This window comes from Oncorhynchus mykiss, chromosome 12, assembly GCF_057628025.1.
Source record: "Oncorhynchus mykiss isolate SJ-2025 chromosome 12, ASM5762802v1, whole genome shotgun sequence".
In the NCBI taxonomy this organism is placed as follows: Eukaryota; Metazoa; Chordata; class Actinopteri; order Salmoniformes; family Salmonidae; genus Oncorhynchus; species Oncorhynchus mykiss.
Window position 1 is genome coordinate 64,974,699 of NC_143033.1, and position 21,888 is coordinate 64,996,586.

Genomic DNA, 21,888 nt, shown 5'->3' on the forward strand with positions numbered 1-21,888 from the left:
CTATTTCTCCGAAGTCTAAAGGACAAGGTCTTCATAATCTTTTACCATGTCACTAAAGAGTTGTGTATGAAATTTATCCACTTATTCCATTAATCCACTTATTCCGTTAACCTATTTGTTATACTGCATGCAACACACAGAGAACCAGGTCAGGAAAGTGCAGCCTTTGTTTCCCACTGAGACCTGGCTGGTAGATTATTGTTAAGAAATATGAGCGGACTTTGATCATTTCCTGGGCCGAGAGAATGAGGAAGTGAAACAAGTAAATACATAAATACTGTGTGTGTGTATGTGTTTAGGAAGCCGTTATTTTCCAGTGGTATAAACAAATGGAGGCTGGTCTTGAGAACACTTAAAACTATACAAGTATGTATTTAAATCATCTTTGCATTGATAAACATATAATTTGTATAGGCTGTCATAAAGACCCCAAAAGTCAGTTCCATTATGTAAACGTCATAATACCATGGGAAACCGTCAAGGATATAGACTTAAAGAAATCCCTTTTCCCCCAACAACATCCAGATGGCCACTGATAGATCCATTAGGGTTTGGGAAGGTTGCAGAGAGGTTGCAGAGAGAGGTGAACAGTGTCAATATATGATCACAATCCATTAACCAAAAGGCAGTAAGTGTAAGTGACATCTTTTTGTGTAGATGGAATGAAGTTGCCTAAAGACATTGATCAGAGATTGGTTTAGTGTTTTTCCCTCTATTGGTCAAGGTTGGGATTTGTGAAAGGTACGCTGGTCTTGGATCTGTGCTTTTCAGGCAACTTCCTTACAGAGCTGTCCTTTTGCTCATTGGTGGAGACCGGAGTTGTGAAGGAAAATTGCGATTTAAGTGTGATTTATTTCAGTGATAAACAACGTACGAGTGGTGGTCTCTTGATAGGTAGCTTGAGCTATCAGTTAAGAACCCTGTTTGTGAATCAGTAGTGTGATTGGAGGTTTGGGCTGTCAGTCTTGACTCCTGTGTCTGTGTAGGTAGTCAGTCAGGAGGGTGGGGTAGTCTGTCATGACGCCTGTGGCTCCTGCTTCGAACGCCGCCTCGATGTCCGGATCCTCATTGCAGACGAACAGGTGCACCTGAGGACAGAGAGGGCCAGATGTCAGTTATCCCACATACTACAGATTACTATAAAATACTACAATACTTACTATAGAATTGTATAGTAAACTTTTGTTTACTGTAGAATACTGTACTACGCACTGTAGTATCCCTCGATCATGTGTAGTACCTTTACTTTATAATGTTGTAGTATAGTATAGAATACTATACTTTACTGTAGTATTTACTACAGTGCTTATTTTTACGGATAATACTGTAGTATTCGCTATAGTATAGTATAGAATACTATACTATAGCGAATACTACAGTATTATCCGTAAAAATAAGCACTGTAGTAAATACTACAGTAATGTCCGCAAAAACACAACACTTTAAAACTATAGTAAATACAATTTTTGTATTTAACTTTTATTTTGAAAAGGAGTCAATGCTGAGACCAAAGTCCCTTTTCCAGATGAGCCCTGTATAAGCATCACAATACACAACTAAACACATTAAACTACACGTTCATATACAACAATACACAAAAAGCTAAACAAAAAAACAGACGCATTCTTCAGTAAAAATGTTCCCTAACAAACAACCGCTTGAAATGCCATAGCGGCACAAATTCCTCAAAATTTTAAATGTATTTGTAGATCATTCCACAAGTAAGGTGCAAGGTAATTAAAGGCTGATTTACCTAACTATCTGGATACCAAAGGAGTCTCCTGAGTTAACCAACCCTGAACGGGTTTGATAACTTATCATTTTAAATCTTAACAGTGATGTTAGGTAAGTCGGAAGTTTCTGGAGCAGGGCTTTGTAAACAAAAAGAGCGTAATGATGTGATCTACGTGACTTCAAAGAGGTGATGAGGAACTACAGTATTGAAATTTGCATATACCCGCCCCCATTCCCCTCACCCATATCCCATTTTGTGCCACCCATACAGTGCATTTAGAAAGTATTCAGGCCCCTTCTGTCAATCTGTCTCATCATATTCTCTGCTGTCACTGTGCTTCTTCTGCTTTAGCCAACACCCGCATAGCAGTTGTTTTGGCGGTGTCGGAGGTGGAACTGTGTTAGAAAAAGCACTTTAACTACATTTCTAACTCTAAATATATTACGCAATGCTAGTAGCTAAGTATTCATCCAACATTAAATGTTATGTGCTAAAAAAACGTATATCTCATAGCCATATCAAATATCTTGGATGTAAAATAGTTGCGTTTGAGCTGAATATTGAGAGTTGAGAAATAAATAATTATACCTACAGAAAGCTGAGACCCTCCTCTCTTCGACAGGGACAAGGGGATGAAGCTAGTTGTACGTTTAGAAATAATTTCTCTCGAGCGCATGGGGAGTGAGGTGAGTTGCTGCTCATTGCAGCAGCAGGCCCCAGGGAGGTAACAGGCACATTGGGAGGACAGACACTTTCATTACAGGAATTATGAGGATAATGCACTTTACTGTTTGACCAAATCCTGGTTTCACATGCTGACCAGACAGGACACGTCGCGTGCGCAAGCTTTGCAAAATACATTTAGAAATCCATGCTATTCAATTATTGCGCCAACGAACATCTGTGATGCCAAGGACTAAAATAGAACCCCTTTATATTTCTGATTCAGATCGCGCTGAGAATCCTGCCTCTCCCATCTCCTCATTGGTTTATAGAAGCAGGTACCCACATGCCATCTCCTCATTGGTTATCACGTGGGTGATTGAAAGACGAACTATTTTGCCGGTCGTCGTGGTAATACTATGAAAGTTTAGATGCCAATCACCATATAAATTCAAAGATGAAAAAGCCTGGAAGGAGGAGAGATGACTAGAAACGATTCGGTTGGCCGTTTTATGTGTGGATTAATTGTCGAGAGTAGAGGACATTGTGTATTTCACGTAACATAACTCAATGTTTATTTCCCAGGACAAATTAGCAAGCTAGCTAAATAGGACAAATTAGCTAGCAAGTGCAAGCTAACTAGCTAAAAATTGCCATACATGTTTAATGCTTTTCGACCTGTCCCCAAATTAATGTCATTGGTTCATAGTTTGTTTTGATATTTTAACCTGCATGTCTTGATTGCGTTTGGTGTAGGGGGAAAACAATTTTTTATGCACGATAGCGCACGATGGCGCACGTGCGCAGCCGGTTTGGGTTCCGTGTCAGCCACCCAAAAAATATGAAGTGTTGAGTGAGGTGACAAATTTCCATATTTTACATCCCATGATCTTGGCTGTCTAACTGATGACAGAGTCGGAGCAGGTCTCTTTGCTGATGTTTGACTTTGAATGTGAGTTTGCCTCAGTCTATCAGAAAACCGGGCCAGCCCATCTTGGTAGGGGGGGCCGGCCATTGCCCACTGATCATCCAAAAGCCCAACATATATCAGTATAACAGAGAAATTCCACTAAAATCGGGCTGGATTGAACCCCCTCCTAGGTTTGCCCCTTGCCCTACACACTCACAGTGTCTACAGTTCTTAAAGGGCTGGATAAGGGAAAGTGGGCTGTAACAGGAGCTCTGCTGAGCCTACTGAAGGCCATGACATACTGAAGAGGTAGAAGTTAGCAGAAGGGGCTAGGAAGTGATGGAAGTAACAAATATGATGATAAAGATGCTAACAGTAATGATGATTATGATGCTTGCTCTGTACCTGAATTCCTCTGTTGGCCAGATGTTTGAATAGACTCTTCTTCATCGTTAATCTGGAACAACATGAAACATTTTCAGGTGGTTTAATCTTTTATCAAAGCTTATATATGGTCTGTTGCTTTTAGTAGGGAAACGGAACTGCTTTGTTACTGTAGTAAATGTACCCACTTCTCTATCAGATAGATGACCATTCTGTTCTTCAGAAGACGCTCCTCAGGAATATATGTCCTGCACCAAACAGAATGAGATTAGATAGTTACAATTTACGGCGCGCGCGCACACACACACACACACACAGGGTTGCCAGACAGAAAGAACGATAGAAAGCTCTCTGTCACCACACATCCGTGTGCACCTATACTCAAAGATAAACATATGACCACACACATCCATGCACAGACATAACAGATGATGCTGAAGTCAGATGATGCTGAAGGCAGATGATGGTGAAGGCAGATGGGTACTGTATCAGCACATGAACTTTGAAACCAATACGCAAAAAAACACACATGGCGCGCGCGCACACACACACACACACAAACCTGTTGATAATGCGGGGGAGGTAGAACTGCAAGAAGCTCTCCCCCAGCGGTACAAAGGGCAGCAGGCCGCTGTAGTAAAGGAGGAGCAGCTGTAGCCCTCGTCTCATGCTGAAACTATAGGGCATGGTGGAGTTCTACAAGGAGAGAGGGAGAGCAGAGCGAGAGGGAGGGAGGGGAGGAGAGGTGAGTGAGAGATGGAGGAATGGGGATAGAAGAGAGCAGGATGGACAGGGAAGAGAGAGGGTGGGTTGAGAGAGTGCAAGAAAAAATGTATCTCTAGGACAGGAGTTAGAGACCCCTGGTTCAGTTTATTGCATCTCCCCCTAGATGACACTTACAGTTCTGCGGCACTTTTTCATAATGGTAGAGTCTACAGTCGCCCACACTGTGAGGTTCTCTCTATCATACTGTTTCACCATGTTGGACACCTGAGAGAGACAGAAGAAGGTATGGAGAGAGAAGAGAGAGACGGAAGAGAGATGTTCGGAGACCGGTGAGGAGAGTTATTTGAGTTATTCGTTGCCTGTGACTTAGCCATTCAGCAAATCTGTGAAACCTATTGTTATTCGTACATAATTGTTTCCCTGACATGGTCAAATAACTCAAGCATAGATTGGTCACTTTTCTTCTAATTTGGCACACGGAAACTGATTGGCCTATAGGTGGCACTGTTATAAGCGGTCTCACTTAAACCCTCATATCCATTGCCCTGTTTGACCTAAGTGTCTTTCCTCATGCTGAACAAATTTGCCACAAGGACCCACAAGGCCTGTCAGGATATTTTTGTTCATCCATCTTGGGAATTTTGGAAAACCTTCCAAAAATGCATTGTCATGAACAACAAGTCCAAATAACGCCGAGCTAGAGGATTGGTTAATGACCAATCAAAAATCAGATTTTACGTGTCCATTTACATCCTTTGTAAACCCACTTCACAATGGCCTATCAACCTGAAACTGCTATCATGGACGTCTCTAAGATGAACCACAATGAAATTGGCATTGATTACTCAAAAAACAAGGTTACTATTAACAACGCATTCTTGGCACATGTAACACTTGTGCTCAAAATCATCTGCAATCATCTTCTCCTCATGAAAACCAGTAGCATCCCACCCTGCATCCCCCTGCTGGCTTGCTTCTGATGCTTGTTCCTGGTTGGTCCGTCCCTGGATGGGAGACCAGATGCTGCTGGAAGTGGTGTTGAAGGGCCAGTAGGAGGCACCCTTTCCTCTGGTCTATGGCAGTGATTGGGGACATTCCCGTGTAGGGTGCATGTGTTTCGGATGGGACGTTAAACGGGTGTCCTGACTCGGTGGTCACTAAAGATCCCTTGGCACTTAGGGGTGTTAACCCCAGTGTCCTAAATTAAAAATCTGGCCACCTAATCATCCCCAGCTCACAATTGGCTAATTCATCTCCTCTCCCCTGTAACTATTCCCCAGGTTGTTGATGAGAATGTTCTCAGTCAACTTACCTGGTAAAATAAGCGTTAAAATTAACCTTAAGTCAGATTCAGTCCAGATTTTGTATTTAGACTCATTACATCTGTCTTTAATGGTTTTAGTTGCTGTACTCAAATATGGCTGCACTGTACCTATAAATGCATAGCACATATGCTAATGATAAAAATACTTTAAAAATATTCTCACGAACCATGGTAATGCTTTCACTGATTTCACATTTTACTTTGAGCCTTTATTTAACTAGGCAAGTCAGTTAAGAACAAAATTCTTATTTACAATGATGGCCTATCCCGGCCAAGCCCAGACACTGGGCCAATTGTGCGCTACCCTATGGGACTCCCAATCATGGAGCCTGGATTCGAACCAGGGACTGCAATGATGCCTCTTGTGCTGAGATGCAGTGCCTTAGTCCGCTGCACCACTCAGGAGCTTGCACATAAATATAGTTCCTACATGATATAGTGCTTGCTTTGTTATCCAACTATTTTGTCTCCTTTCTGTCATCCTGTGAACCCGTTCATTGTTGCTCGCAGACATATTTATAAAGTATATTCTGTAAATAAAGCGGGGTCACTTTAAAACAATGTAAAAGTGTAAAGTTGAAATTTGATTTAAAAAGTTGGATTTGATTCAATTCAGCTTAGTCCTGTACTTTCTCCATCAGCAAGCTGTTGTCCTCTTTGATCTCGATGTTGACTGGCATCTTAGGAAACTTCCTGAACACTTCCTCCAACAGGGTGAACTTCCTGTCTGTACCGGTGCTGTAGTGGCCTGGTGTGGGAACGGAAGAAGAAAGGGAGAGGATGGGAGGGAGAAGGGTGAGGTAGTGAGTGTCATCATAATCCACACACACACGGACGCATATACGCACACATTGGTGCGAAAACCTCACATGGAGCTTTTGTCTATGCCATCGACCCACTTCTGTCAGAGAAGTAGGGTGGATGAATGTGTGCATCTGTGTGTGTGTGTGTGTGTGTGTATTACCTCGATTAGATCGACAGCGTTATTGCATTTTGGTACACCAGAAGTACATTAATTTCCAATGGAATTGTCTTGCAGAGGCAGTTGCAGTGTGTTCTGTATGGTGCAAGGTATGCATACAATTGTATGCTTAGGCTTGAAAGAAATAGTAGCAAAAGATGAATGTTGAACTTTCAGTTGCACACTTAGCCACAAAAAAACATTGGATTACATAATGGGAGAAAAAGACTATTGAAATTATTACGCGGCATTGATGCAATGACAAGGTTGGTCTGATCGAGACATACACTGCATCACCAAAAGTACGTGGACACCCTTCAAATAAATGGATTGGGCTATTTCTGCCACACCCGTTGCTGACAGATGTATAAAATCAAGCACACAGCCATGCAATCACCTTTGACAAACAGTGGCAGTAAAATGGCCCGTACTGAAGTGACTTTCAATGTGGCACCGTCATAGGATGCCACCTTTCCAACAAGTCAGTTCATCACATTTCTGCCCTTTTAGAGCTGCATTGGTCAACTGTAAGTGTCTTTATTGGGAAGTGGAAACGTCTAAGAGCAACAATGGCACAGCCACCAAGTGGTAGGCCACACAAGCTCACAGAACGGGATCGCCGAGGGCTGAAGCACGTAGCGCGTAATAATCATTTGTCCTCGGTTGCAACACTCACTACCAAGTTTCAAACTGCTTCTGGAAGCAACATCAGTACAATAACTGTTCATCGGGAAATGGGTTTCCATGGCCGAGCAACCACACACAAGCCTAAGATCACCATGTGCAATGCCAAGCGTCAACTGGAGTGGTGTGAAGCTCACCGCCATTGGACTCTGGAGCAATTGTGATGAATCACAATTCACCATCTGGCATTCAGACAGACAAATCTGGGTTTGGCGGATGCCAGGAGAACGCTACCTGCCCCAATGCATAGTGCCAACTGTAAAGTTTGATGGAGGAGGAATAATGGCCTGTGGCTGTTTCATGGTTCAACCTAAGCCCTTTAGTTCCAGTGAAGGGAAATCTTAACGCTTCCGCAAACAATGACATTCTAGATGATTCTGTGCCTCCTGCATTAAGCCCTGACCTCAACCCTATTGAACACCTTTGGGATTTATTGGAATCGCCCAACTTCAGTGCCCAATCTCACTAATGCTTTTGTGGCTGATTGGAAGCAAGTCCCAGCTACAATGTTCCAACATCTAGTGGAAAGCCTTCCCAGAGGAGTGGAGGCTGTTATAGCAGCAAAGGGGGGAATAACCCCATATTAATGCCTATGATTTTGGAATGAGATGTTTGATGACCAGGTGTCCACATCATTTTGGCCATGTAGTGCGTGTGTGTATGTATTACAGTGGATACCTGCATAAAATGTGACCTCCAGTCTGTCCTTTTGCAGGGGTAACTCCTGAAAAGAAAACACAATTAGTATTGTATAATACAAAATGAATGAACTGTCTCATTACTGACTTAAGTTGTATGGAACCGCTTATAAAAGCTCATAAACACTTAAGTTGTATGGAACAGATTAAAAAGGGGGGCCTACATGTACACATATTATAATATATACACATTCAGGTCAGAGTAGCTAAGGTACCACAAAGAGCGTTCAAGCAACAATCAAGGAGAGTTTAACATTGCATTTATATGGTTTTAATATACATTTGACCTCTGACCTCTAGGTTTAGGGAGGAGATGGTGACATCATGGCCGGTCTGCCTCAGGAGGTTTTCATCATGTGACACGACCACATGACCATCCCGGGTCAGGTGACAGTCCAGTTCCAGCATTCCTGTACCCTGCTCCACTGCACTGAGGGTGGGGGGGGGGGGGGTTAAATGCTGACACCCGCATAGCTGTTGATTTGATGGTGTCTTAGGTGGAACTGCGTTAGAGCTGGCACCCGGCATCATTATATTGTGCCACTGGCACATTAGTACAGTTCCAATACTAGAATGTGTGATATGTGTGATACAATCTACATATCGATTAGGTTGATATATTTTGTTTAATGATTTTCAATATGAGTTTCATTATTTCTATACAGCCTACACTTTCTAGTTCTGAACTTCTAACATGAGTGGGACGGGTGTGGCTTTGTGACAATGTCCACACGAGCAGCTGCTCACCGATTTGAAACACCGCCAAAACATTTACATAAGTACTGTATTCACACCCCTGAGTCAATTAGGTGATAATGGCGGTGTTTGGAGGGTATATTGGCATGGGTGTTTGTCGAGGACCGGCAAACTGTGCCAATGTATCCTCCAAACACCGGCATTATCACTTTTATACAACGGGTTACCAACATATTCAAATAATGATTGACATATTTTCATTAAAAAAATTATTTTGATGAATTTCTTCATACTATTTGATCCGTCCACAAGATATAGTCCCGATACAAATCTAGGGTTGCTATCCAAGCCGGCTGGTCATTTCTTCTATCGGTTTGGTTGCCAGAGACTCAACCCAGTTGTTCAGTCTATTTGTTCCAAATTGTTCTAGTCGTTCGTTCTAAATGTTCCATTACCATAGTGGCTGGCAACATTCTTATCCCTTGCATTCTAGCTAGCCAACTACGGCTAATTTACAGTCATGTCAAACAGTGCAGCCAGAATAATAGCAAATTAGCTTAATTTGCATTTGTTTAAGTTGCTTTCTAGTGTCATTTATTTGTTGAAAACAAAATGTTAATCTAAAAGAAATGTGAGATAATGTCTAGATGCTTTTTTTTTTTTTCAAGTTTATAATTGCATGGCCCAGTTGAGACAGTTGATTGCGCAGCCAGATGGAACATGGTAAATAGGCATTTTAACATCATAGATTTAACTGGTGGTAATTTATGGAATATACACTGGCTTGAATGAGGTTTTAACCAATCAGCATTCAGGATTCAAATCAAATCAAATGTTATTTGTCACATGCGCCAAATACAACATGTGTAGACCTTGCCGTGAAATGCTTACTTACAAAGCCCTTAACCAATAATGCTGTTCAAGAAATAGAGTTAAGAAAATATTGACTAAATAAGCTAAAGTAAAAAATTAAAAACACAATAAATAACAATAATGAGGCTATAATGTAGGGGGTGTACTGGTACCGAGTCAATGCGTGGGGGTACAGGTTAGTCAAGGTAATTTGTACATGTACAGTGGGGCAAAAAAGTATTTAGTCAGCCACCAATTGTGCAAGTTCTCCCACTTAAAAAGATGAGAGAGGCCTGTAATTGTCATCATAGGTACACTTCAACTATGACAGACAAAATGAGAAAAAAAAATCCTGGAAATCACATTGTAGGATTTTTAATGAATGTATTTGCAAATTATGATGGAAAATAAGTATTTGGTCACCTACAAACAAGCAAGATATCTGGCTCTCACAGATCTGTAACTTCTTCTTTAAGAGGCTCCTCTGTCCTCCACTCGTTACCTGTATTAATGGCACCCGTTTGAACTGGTTATCAGTATAAAAGACACCTGTCCACAACCTCAAACAGTCACACTCCAAACTCCACTATGGCCAAGACCAAAGAGCTGTCAAAGGACACCAGAAACAAAATTGTAGACCTGCACCAGGCTGGGAAGACTGAATCTGCAATAGGTAAGCAGCTTGGTTTGAAGAAATCAACTGTGGGAGCAAATATTAGGAAATGGAAGATATACAAGACCACTGATAATCTCCCTCGATCTGGGGCTCCACGCAAGATCTCACCCCGTGGGGTCAAAATTATCACAAGAACGGTGAGCAAAAACCCAAGAATCACACGGGGGGACCTAGTGAATGACCTGCAGAGAGCTGGGACCAAAGTAACAAAGCCTACCATCAGTAACACACTACGCCGCCAGGGACTCAAATCCTGCAGTGCCAGACATGTACCCCTCATTAAGCCAGTACATGTCCAGGCCCGACTGAAGTTTTCTATAGAGCATTTGGATAATCCAGAAGAAGATTGGGAGAATGTCATATGGTCAGATGAAACCAAAATATAATTTTTTGGTAAAAACTCAACTCATCGTGTTTGGAGGACAAAGAATGCTGAGTTGCATCCAAAGAACACCATACCTACTGTGAAGCATGGGGGTGGAAACATCATGCTTTGGGGCTGTTCTTCTGCAAAGGGACCAGGACGACTGATCCGTGTAAAGGAAAGAATGAATGGGGCCATGTATCGTGAGATTGAGTGAAAACCTCCTAACAGCAAGGACATTGAAGATTAAACGTGGCTGGGTCTTTCAGCATGACAGTGATCCCAAACACACCGTCTGGAAAATGAAGGAGTGGCTTCGTAAGAAGCATTTCAAGGTCCTGGAGTGGCCTAGCCAGTCTCCAGATCTCAACCCCATAGAAAATCTTTGGAGGGAGTTGAAAGTCCGTGTTGCCCAGCAACAGCCCCAAAACATCACTGCTCTAGAGGAGATCTGCATGGAGTAATGGGCAAAATACCAGCAACAGTGTGTAAAAACCTTGTGAAGACGTTTGACCTCTGTCATTGCCAACAAAGGGTATATAGCAAAGTATTGAGATAAACTTTTGTTATTGACCAAATACTTATTTTCCACCATAATTTGCAAATAAATTCATAAAAAAATCCTACAATGTGATTTTCTGGATTTTTTTTGTCATTTGGATTTTTTTTTGTCATTTGTCATAGTTGAAGTGTACCTATGATGAAAATTACAGGCCTCATCTTTTTAAGTGGGAGAACTTGCACAATTGGTGGCTGACTAAATACTTTTTTGCCCCACTGTAGGTAGGGGGTAAAGTGACTATGCATAGATAATAAACAGCGAGTAGCATCAGTGTAGAAACAAAAGTTGGGTGACTGGAGTCTTGAACTTTAAACTCTCGACCCGCTCCACTACAGCCCGTTGATGTTAATGGAGGCCTGTTCGGCCCTCCTTTCCCTGTAGTCCACGGTCAGTACACATTGAGGGAGAGGTTGTTGTCCTGGCTCCACACTGCCAGGTATCTGACATCCTCCCTATAGGCTGTCTCATCGTTGTTGGTGATCTGGCCTACCACTGTTGTGTAGTCAGCAACTTAACAGTGGTGTTGGAGTTGTGCTTGGCCACACAGTCGTGGGTGAACATGGAGTACAGGAGGGGACTCATCATGAGGGGCCCAATCTTAGTCCTGTATTGATGCTTTGGCTGTTTGATGGTTCGTCTGAGTGCATAGTGGGATTTCTTATGAGTCCAGATTAGTGTCCTGCTCCTTGAAAGCGGAAGCTCTAGCCTTTAGCTCAGTGCGGATGTTGTCTGTAATCCATGGCTTCTGGTGGGGATATGTACGAACGATCACTGTGGGGGATGATGTCGTAGATGCACTTATTGATGAAGCCGGTGACTGAGGTGGTATGCTCCTCAATGCCATTGGATGAATCCCAGAACATATTCCAGTCTGTGCTAACAAAACAGTCCTGTGGCATATCATCCGTGTCATCTGACCACTTCCATATTAAGTGAGTCAATGGTACTTCCTGCTTTAGTTTTTGCTTGTAAGCAGGAATCAGAAGGATAGCATTATGGTCAGATTTGCCAAATGGAGGGCGAGGGAGAGCTTTGTATGCATCTCTGTGTGTGGAGTAAAGGTGCTCTAGAGTTCTTTTCCCTCTGGTTGCACATGTGACATGCTGGTAGAAAAGAGCGCAGTTTATAGATGAGCATTTTCTTGTTTGCTTATGGCCTTATACAGCTCATTGAGAGCGGTCTTAGTGCCAGCATAAGTTTGTGGTGGTAAATAGACAGCTACGAATAATAGAGATGCAAACTCTCTTTGTAGAAAGTGTGGTCTACAGCTTATCATGAGGTACTCTACCTCAGGCAAGCAATACCTCAAGACTTCTTTAATATTAGACATCGCGCACCAGCTATTATTGACAAATAGACACACCTCTCAAAGTTTTCTGTCCTGCCGATGCACGGAAAACCCAGCCAGCTCTATATTATCGGTGTCGTCGTTCAGCCATGACTCAGTGAAACATAAGATATTAGACCCACCTGTTGTATAATACACTGTAGAAGAACCTTTGGCATCGATTACAGCTGTGAGTCTTTGGGTGAGTCTCTAAGAGCTTTCCACACCTGGATTGTGCAACATTTGCCCATTATTAGTTTCAAAATTCTTCAAACGGTCAAATTTGTTGTAGATTTTCAAGTAGAGTTAAGTCAAAACTGTAACTCAGCCACTCAGGAACATTTACTGTCTCTTGGTAAGCAACTCCAGTGTAGATTTGGCATTGTGTTTTAGGTTATTGTCCTGCTGAAAGGTGAAGTCATCTCCCAATGTCTGGTGATAAGTAGACTGAAACAGGTTTAGCCTTTGCTTAGCTCCGTTCTGTATATTTTTTTACCCTGAAAATCTCCCCTGTCCTTAACGATTACAAGCATACCCATGACATAATGCAGCCACCGCAATGCTTGAAAATATGGAGAGTGGTTCTCAATAATATGTTGTATTGGATTTGCCACAAACATAACAGTTAGTATTCAGGACAAAAAGTTAATAGCTTTGCCACATTTTTTACAGTATTACATTATTGCCTTGTTGCAAACAGGATGCATGTTTTGGAATATTTTTTATTATGTAAATGCTTCCTTCTTTTCACTCTGTAAATTAGGTCAGTATTGTGGAGTAACTACAATGTTGTTGATCCTTCCTCAGTTTTCTCCTATTACAGCCATTAAACTCTTAACTATTTTAAAGTCAACATTGGCCTCATGGTGAAATCCCTGAGCGGTTTCCTTCCTCTCTGGCAACTGGGTTAGGAAGGGCATCTGCATCTTTGTAGTGACTGGGTGTATTGATACACGGGGCTCTATTTTAACAAATCTAACGCAATGGTCCATCTTAGCGTTGTCCGTAGCGCTGTAGGTTCGTTCGGGGCTGTGTCAGAAATATTTTTTATATTTTCACAACCATAATTATCGGTGCAGTTGCTGCCGTTGGCACGAAAGGCCTGGGTTTTGATGAATAAACAAGTTGTTTGTGTGTCGAGGCTTGGCCCTTCAATGGCCAATCATATCGCGCTCCATGGCTAAACATGTGGTTGCTTCAAATTGTGTATTTGCACCCTGGTCTCAGAGCATTTCATATTATTCTGTACGTATGACACGTTACATTTCATATGGTATGTATTCATTTGTGGTTGTCCATCATCCATTTCGTATGATATGTTATGAATTACAATTGTTATATGTTACAAATTGCAACGTGTACAATATGTTAAGAATTGCAATTGGTATAATGTGTTACAAATTTTCTAAACGTATGATATGTTTTGAATTTCAATTTGTTGTGGCTAGCATTAGCTTGGTGGCTAATGCAAACTTTACCTAGGGGTTAAGATTAGGGTTAGGAGTTAAATTAAAGGATTATGGTTAGGAGAAGAGCTAGCTAAAAGGGTTAAGGTTAGGGTTATGGGAAGGGTTAGCTAACGTGCTAAGTTGTTGCAAAGTAGCTGAAACAAAAATTAAGTAGTTACAAAGTTGCTTATTAGCTAAAATGATCAAGTTTTCCGTGATGAGATTCGAGCACGCAACCTTTGAGTTGAAAGACGTTTGCGTTTTACTTGCCCCTTTCAATAATCTAAAAGTACAACCAAATTCCAATGGACATTTTTGGTTTCAATTCAGTTTTGCTCTTCACTGAGCCCAGAACCAGCAGCACAGGGCCAAACAGGTGTTGTACCTCGTTTCCTTCCTTCAGAGGACAGTAGATATTAGTTATAACGTTAAGTTCCCTTTCAGTCAAGTACTCTCCGTACTACACAAGTATGGGGAACTAGAATCCAAACCCAAGCCGGGCCCAATGGATACCAAATGAAATGTCCCATGGCAGACCGCCCAGTGGTCTGGGTATTGCACACACTGCGTGCTTCCTAATGACCCTATTCTCCGAGCTGTAAGCACGCTGTGGGCAAAACTGGGAGCAGTGACATCCAAGAGATAAAACTTCATAAAAGTGTGTGGTGATGCCCAACTCACCGCAGCACAAATATCCCAAACGTTCTTTAAATAACTCCCCTGCGCAGCGGGAGTTGCCACAGGACCACACCCAACAGCCGATTAATCTCCACAAACCAAGGTTGCTTGGGTCAACAGGGAGCCACAAGAATCAACGACAAGCCCCCCAGGCGCAAAATCGCCAATGTGGGCTGAATCAGCTCCACTGGGGGAAATGTGTAAAGGAGGGTCCAAGGCCACTGGTGCGCCAGTGTGTCTGTTTCCAATGGAGAGCTCGGGTCCCTCGTTGAGAAAAACAGTCGGCAATGCACATTTTCTCGAGATGCATAAAGATCTACGTCGGCCCTGCCAAACATTTGCCCTTATCTGGGAGACTACCCAGATGTGTAGCCTCCACTGCTGAGAAATAGGGTCCCACCTGAATAAAAGATCTGCACCCAAAATGAGGATAGTGGGGAAATATGTGCACTCTGCACCACTGTCCATACCCTTCGAATTGAGTTGCCTTCGTATAGCGCACTTCGGCGCCCTTCGGGGGATGCGTCTGTCTTGAACACCTTGCGGGATACAACTCAGCCCATGGGAGCCCCCTGACAATAGCAGAGGGTCCCACCACCGGGCCTGAACCCATTGGCCTAACAGGGACACCCGATGCAACAGCTTAGGCTGTGAGATGCATCAAGGTGAGTGGCTAGCACTTAGCACTGGAAGGGCCGCATCAACAGTAGCCGAAGGGGAACGACTTCCATTACAGAAGCCAAAATTTGGCTAAGCAGAGCTGGAACCCAGACACCCACCATGGGGATATAAAAGTGTGATCCGCAAGTGAGTCTAGCTCGTGACCCAAAACGTAATGCGCTGAGATGGAGTCAGATGGCTCTTTTCTGGTTTCTTATGAATCCTAGAGACTGAATATGGGACAGTAGCATGAATGTGTGTAATACCAGCCAATCTGCTGTAATAGCCGGCGGCTCGTGAACATTCAGAATATACTGTATAGACTGAGGTGCTTGCTGAGGGCACGTAGGTCTCGAATGTGATGTACAGTCCCGTCCCTTTTCGGAACAAGGTAATACTATATCTTCAAGATAGGAACCACTCAGATTACCTGCTTCTGGAGACAGGAGGATATTTCCTCGCTCAAAACCGGCGCTGAGGACTCGTGAACAGTCGAAGTGAAGATGCTGCAGAAGTGTGGGGAAGCCACAACAAATTGTAGCTTGTACCCCGACATCCCTATTGGCATGATCCAGGGTGACACTACGTATGCACGCCAGAAATGCAATCTGAATGCCATCTATTTTTCCATTTCCACCACTTTTGACAGCCCACGAGACTTTGTGTGGGATAATAGCAAGGTTGTGTCCACCACTGCTAATTCCCCTGACTCTGCTACCAACAACCACTTAAAGGGAAAAGGGGGCTCCTGCAAGGGCTGAGGTAGTGCCTCGTCTGGACTGTAAACCAAACGTTGGGGCACTGTTGTCAAAGTAATGTTTTTGTGGAGGGGCGCATTGGTCGCTCACACCCGTGCCAAGGACCATCGTTCTGGGTGTTACCTGAGCCAAGTGCTCAGGGGCTGTTTCCTCACCGGATGTGCTTGGGGAAATCTACTACATTTCACACGCCAGAAGTTATGCATCCTAGCTGACGTTAGGCAATAAGCTTTTTAGTCTAAGCTAGCTAGCCTCTTTGACTGCAGCATGGTCCGTTTAGAATAGCCAAGTGACTTAACTCTACACATACCAAACAAGAGAACAACCCAAGCAACTCCACCATGGGACGTCAGGAATAACTAGTAATAGCTAGCTCGCGGCGGCGAGTTAGCCAATGTGGCTAGCACGCTATGCAGCGCATGTTTAGCTAGCCCGGTCTCGAAAGTCTACTTAGGACCGGATCACCAGGGTGGGACCAGACCCTTCATTAAAAAAGATTCTGGGAAGAGAGGCAAGCAGTGTTTGACCAAGGCAGACACAGGTGGCGGGGGGGGGGGGGGGGGGGTACACACTGAACCTGGCCGCCCTCTCTTTGAGTAGCCTTCAGTAACCGGCGACAAGAGCTCATAGGAGCCGGGTTGGGTGCAGGCAGCTACCACATACACCACACCCAGGGAGACAAGACATTTGCTCCAACCAAAGACCATCTCCGCGTCCCGCAACTCAGACTCAGCCGAGGTACAAGCAACCGGGAGAGGAAGACACTATCGGAAACACCAAGGCCCCTCAAGAACGCTACACGATTGTCAAGAGAACCCGCGGTTTGGACTAGCAGAACAGTGCCAACTGGGGGCAAGACACAGTTAGTGAAACCGTCCCCTAGGGCAACACACAAACTGATTTGAGCGATGGCAGCCAGAGAATGTACAGAGCTGAGACATACAAGACAACAAAGGTGAATTTATTTGGGCATGGTTCCGACCCAGTTTGTTAGCTTTCATCGTGTTGGTCGTGTTAGCCATCTTGCTCATTGCTACAGCCAGGCCAAGCAATCCATAGAATAACTAACTGGTTTGCACTCAACGGATGAGCACCCGCTACCACAAAGTGACAGTTTAGTTGGCAAAAAGTCAGCCTCATGTTCCAAAGATGTTTGTTTTTGGCATGAATCATTCCTGCTGACATCGATGTGAAGAGCGGAAGAATTGAAGGGTTTCAGAGAGGCCTTGTCAGGCGTGATTTTAGTTATTCAATCGAAGTCGTGGGTGTGACTCACATACAGTTGTGTTGTACTGAGAGTACTGGCTGAATGGAAACCTGGTTCAGTCTGCTTTTCACCAAACACAAATTCACCTTTCAGCCGGACAATAAGCTAGAAGATAGTGAATCGCAGTGTAGGCTGCCGAGGGAGGGGGGCGGCTCATAATGTTGAATGGAATGGTATCAAACACATTAAAGACGTGGTTTCCATGTGGCTGATACCACTCCATTACAGCCATTATTATCAGCCATCCTCCCCTCAGCAGCTTCCAATGAGTGAATGTTCCTGAGTGGTCTACTTACGGTTTTGACTTAAATCTGCTTGAAAATCTATGGCGAGACATGAAAATGGCTGTCTAGCAATGATCGACAACCAAATTGACAGAGCTTGAAGTATTTTTTTAAAAGAATAAATGGGCAAATATTTCACAATCCAGGTGTGCAGAGCTCTTAGAGACTTACCCCAAAAGAATCACATCTGTAATTGCTGTCAAAGGTGTTTAACATGCATTGACTCACTTAATAAAAAATACAAATAAATGTATTTTGTGTATATCGTTGAAAAACAACATTAAATCCAATTTAATACCACTTTGCAAAACAATCAATGTGAAGAAATCAAATGGGGGGGGTGAATACTTATGATAAGCACTGTAACTGATCTGAAGTCAGGTTTTGGTTAGGGTTGGTCACTTACTGTGTGAAGGCCTCCATGGTGCTCTCTATCCTCTCGCCACTTCCTGACAACACAGATCAGAAGAAAAGCAGAGAATATCAGTGTCCTATCCAGCTCCAAGACTCTTGCTCTACAGTGCCTTGCGAAAGTATTCGGCCCCCTTGAACTTTGCGACCTTTTGCCACATTTCAGGCTTCAAACATAAAGATATAAAACTGTATTTTTTGGTGAAGAATCAACAACAAGTGGGACACAATTATGAAGTGGAATGACATTTATTGGATATTTCAAACTTTTTTAACAAATCAAAAACTGAAAAACTGGGCGTGCAAAATTATTCACCCCCCTTAAGTTAATACTTTGTAGCGCCACCTTTTGCTGTGATTACAGCTGTAAGTCGCTTGAGGTATGTCTCTATCAGTTTTGCACATCGAGAGACTGAATTTTTTTCCCATTCCTCCTTGCAAAACAGCTCGAGCTCAGTGAGGTTGGATGGAGAGCATTTGTGAACAGCAGTTGTCAGTTCTTTCCACAGATTCTCGATTGGATTCAGGTCTGGACTTTGACTTGGCCATTCTAACACCTGGATATGTTTATTTTTGAACCATTCCATTGTAGATTTTGCTTTATGTTTTGGATCATTGTCTTGTTGGAAGACAAATCTCCGTCCCAGTCTCAGGTCTTTTGCAGACTCCATCAGGTTTTCTTCCAGAATGGTCCTGTATTTGGCTCCATCCATCTTCCCATCAATTTTAACCATCTTCCCTGTCCCTGCTGAAAAAAAGCAGGCCCAAACCATGATGCTGCCACCACCATGTTTGACAGTGGGGATGGTGTGTTCAGCTGTGTTGCTTTTACGTCAAACATAACGTTTTGCATTGTTGCCAAAAAGTTACATTTTGGTTTCATCTGACCAGAGCACCTTCTTCCACATGTTTGGTGTGTCTCCCAGGTGGCTTGTGGCAAACTTTAAACAACACTTTTTATGGATATCTTTAAGAAATGGCTTACATCTTGCCACTCTTCCATAAAGGCCAGATTTGTGCAATATACGACTGATTGTTGTCCTATGGACAGAGTCTCCCACCTCAGCTGTAGATCTCTGCAGTTCATCCAGAGTGATCATGGGCCTCTTGGCTGCATCTCTGATCAGTCTTCTCCTTGTATGAGCTGAAAGTTTAGAGGGACGGCCAGGTCTTGGTAGATTTGGTCTGATTCTCCTTCCATTTCAATATTATCGCTTGCACAGTGCTCCTTGGGATGTTTAAAGCTTGGGAAATCTTTTTGTATCCAAATCCGTCTTTAAACTTCTTCACAACAGTATCTCGGACCTGCCTGGTGTGTTCCTTGTTCTTCACGATGCTCTCTGAGCTTTTAACGGACCTCTGAGACTATCACAGTGCAGGTGCATTTATACGGAGACTTGATTACACACAGGTGGATTGTATTTATCATCATTAGTCATTTAGGTCAACATTGGATCATTCAGAGATCCTCACTGAACTTCTGGAGAGAGTTTGCTGCACTGAAAGTAAAGGGGCTGAATAATTTTGCACGCCCAATTTTTCAGTTTTTGATTTGTTAAAAAAGTTTGAAATATCCAATAAATGTCGTTCCACTTCATGATTGTGTCCCACTTGTTGATTCTTCACAAAAAAATAGTTTTATATCTTTATGTTTGAAGCCTGAAGTGTGGCAAAAGGTCGCAAAGTTCAAGGGGGCCGAATACTTTCGCAAGGCACTGTATAAGCCTGCTTTTTTATGATCCCCACAGACTTGAAATGTGGATAGCTCAAATCAGAAAAACATATTCATCAAGATACAGTGTGACTCTGGGTCATATCAATAAAGTCACTCAGCCCTCCTGCTTGCAGCTACACCACATGCTCCAAACATTCAACTTTCACTAGTCCAGCCCATTCACAATCAACGGTTAGAGAGGAAAGGTGAAGAAGCAAGGTGACTACTACATCCTTCCGCTGTTCCTTCCTTACCTCCTCTGTGTGAGATGTGGGTGCAGTGGAAGGCAGCCCGTTTCTTCTTGTGGAGGATCTGAGGGTTCTTCAACAGGTAGAGCGACGTCAGGGTGTAGCCCCCTAGGGCCGGAAGGATAAAGTACAGGGAACTGGCCATAATCAATTCTCCTCCAAAAACAGTCCTCAAAAGTGTCCGAAGGCAATTAGGCACAGTATCAAAAGGCAGAGGTCCTTGGATCCTCCTAGACACTAACAAAAAATTAATAGGACAATTAATAGGACGCCTACAAGTGTCAGCAGTGCTGATGGGAAAAAACCTGCCAGAGTTGAGTCCCCTTGTTCTGCAAGTTGTAATAAAATACTTTGAATAGTTTTCAGCTATCCCCCACCAAGCTGCCACATAACACTGGTAACTAACAACCGATGAAGGAACCACTCCAAAACCTATTCGAGTGCATCCAAAGACACTCAATTGACCCGCTCATATTCTAAACTTCACTCGACTGTCTCTTTCACACAAATCTCTTTGCCCTTTCTGTCCTCCACTTTTACTGTGCCTCTTATTCTGATAATTCGTTTTCTCTCTCTCTCTCTCCGCCAGTCCATTGGTCACCTAGAACAGAATGTTGTGACGTGGAAAAAACAGGACTTGAAAAACTGGTACAGCCAACGGAGGCAGTTGAAGGAAGTCTCACAAGGTCCCACTCCCATTCGATTCACTCGAATGCCTAGAAAAACTATTACTCATAACCTCACCTGACGCTACTCTCCTTCCCTCCATGGGTTCTGTTTGTAGTCAACCTAACCTCCTTCGCACTCTCCCTCTTTTACCGCTCGCTCCTTCTGTAAAATCTCTCACCGTGGAACTGGGACCCACACAAAACTGTAAAATCAGTTAATGAAATACTAGTGTCAGTAGGAGCTGGCCTCTCACCTCTCTCTCTCGCTTTCCCTTCCCTGTGGCCTATATTGTTCTTCTCTCAGGCTTTACTGCCTTTTGTTACACAAACTCCCTCTTTCACCATGTGTGTGATCATGTAAATGATGGAACTATCCTGCATGAAGTGCGGCTATAAAATGCACTAAAAGCAAACCTCAAACAACATGCATTTAGGGGTGGGAATATGAATGTAATGATAACAGAATGGGTGCTACCTCAAGCAACAGATATGAGAGCTAACAGTATAGGCTGGTAAAGAGTGTGAGAGCAAGCGTTGCTACATGGCAGGTTTCGATGCCGTCAGGCACCTTTTATTTAACAAAGGATGTGTATGTAAACACACACAGACGGCATGCTTAACAAAGAATAGGTGTCAAAAGCTATGTAAATGCACTTTCACAAGCAGGCATGCAACTTCAGCAGAATACTGTATACCACAGCGTTGTTTACATCAATAGAAAATGCTGAAAGGTAGCAAACAAGTGACTGAACTAGATAAATCAGAGAGAAGCAACAGCATAGCCTGTATGCCAGAGAAATAATATTTTCACTCCCCAGTATAGCATTCCTTCCTCAACTGACATGGCCACACACAATCCAAGGTCCAGTTGAAGCAGGTGCTATAAAAAAAAGATGTAAGTCAGTCTGGTGCCCTTTGCAACCAACCAGTATATCAAAATGCAGGTCGGTCACTCAATCCTGCATTAGCTATTAAACTCAAGTCTAGCCTTGCTTTACCTATTCCCAAACCCTTGAAGTAAAGAGGCTGAGCCCTGTGGGAGAACATTGAACCCATGCAGAGACATGCCAAGGAGGAAAACGAGTAGGAATTGTTGTCCAACAGGACATACAACTTGGCTTGGAACAGGAGAACTGGAGGGAGATGACGCTGATAAGCATGTTGTGACACATTAAACAGCTAATATTACT

The 21,888-nt window shown here is 43.1% G+C and overlaps 1 protein-coding gene across 1 annotated transcript; it reads right to left on the bottom strand.

Annotated features, from left to right (window-relative positions):
• Positions 1 to 347: 347 nt before the first annotated feature.
• On the bottom strand, positions 348 to 21,717 carry LOC110539097 (lysophospholipase D GDPD3). Its single transcript, XM_021626072.3, has 10 exons — positions 20,037 to 21,717; positions 18,064 to 18,106; positions 8,380 to 8,515; positions 8,066 to 8,111; positions 6,372 to 6,490; positions 4,593 to 4,682; positions 4,255 to 4,388; positions 3,881 to 3,940; positions 3,714 to 3,765; positions 348 to 1,088 (listed from the first exon to the last, which is right to left on the bottom strand). Exons 1-10 carry the CDS (start codon positions 20,173 to 20,175, stop codon positions 960 to 962), a joined length of 948 nt encoding a protein of 315 aa, XP_021481747.1. The 5' UTR covers positions 20,176 to 21,717; the 3' UTR covers positions 348 to 959.
• Positions 21,718 to 21,888: the final 171 nt, after the last annotated feature.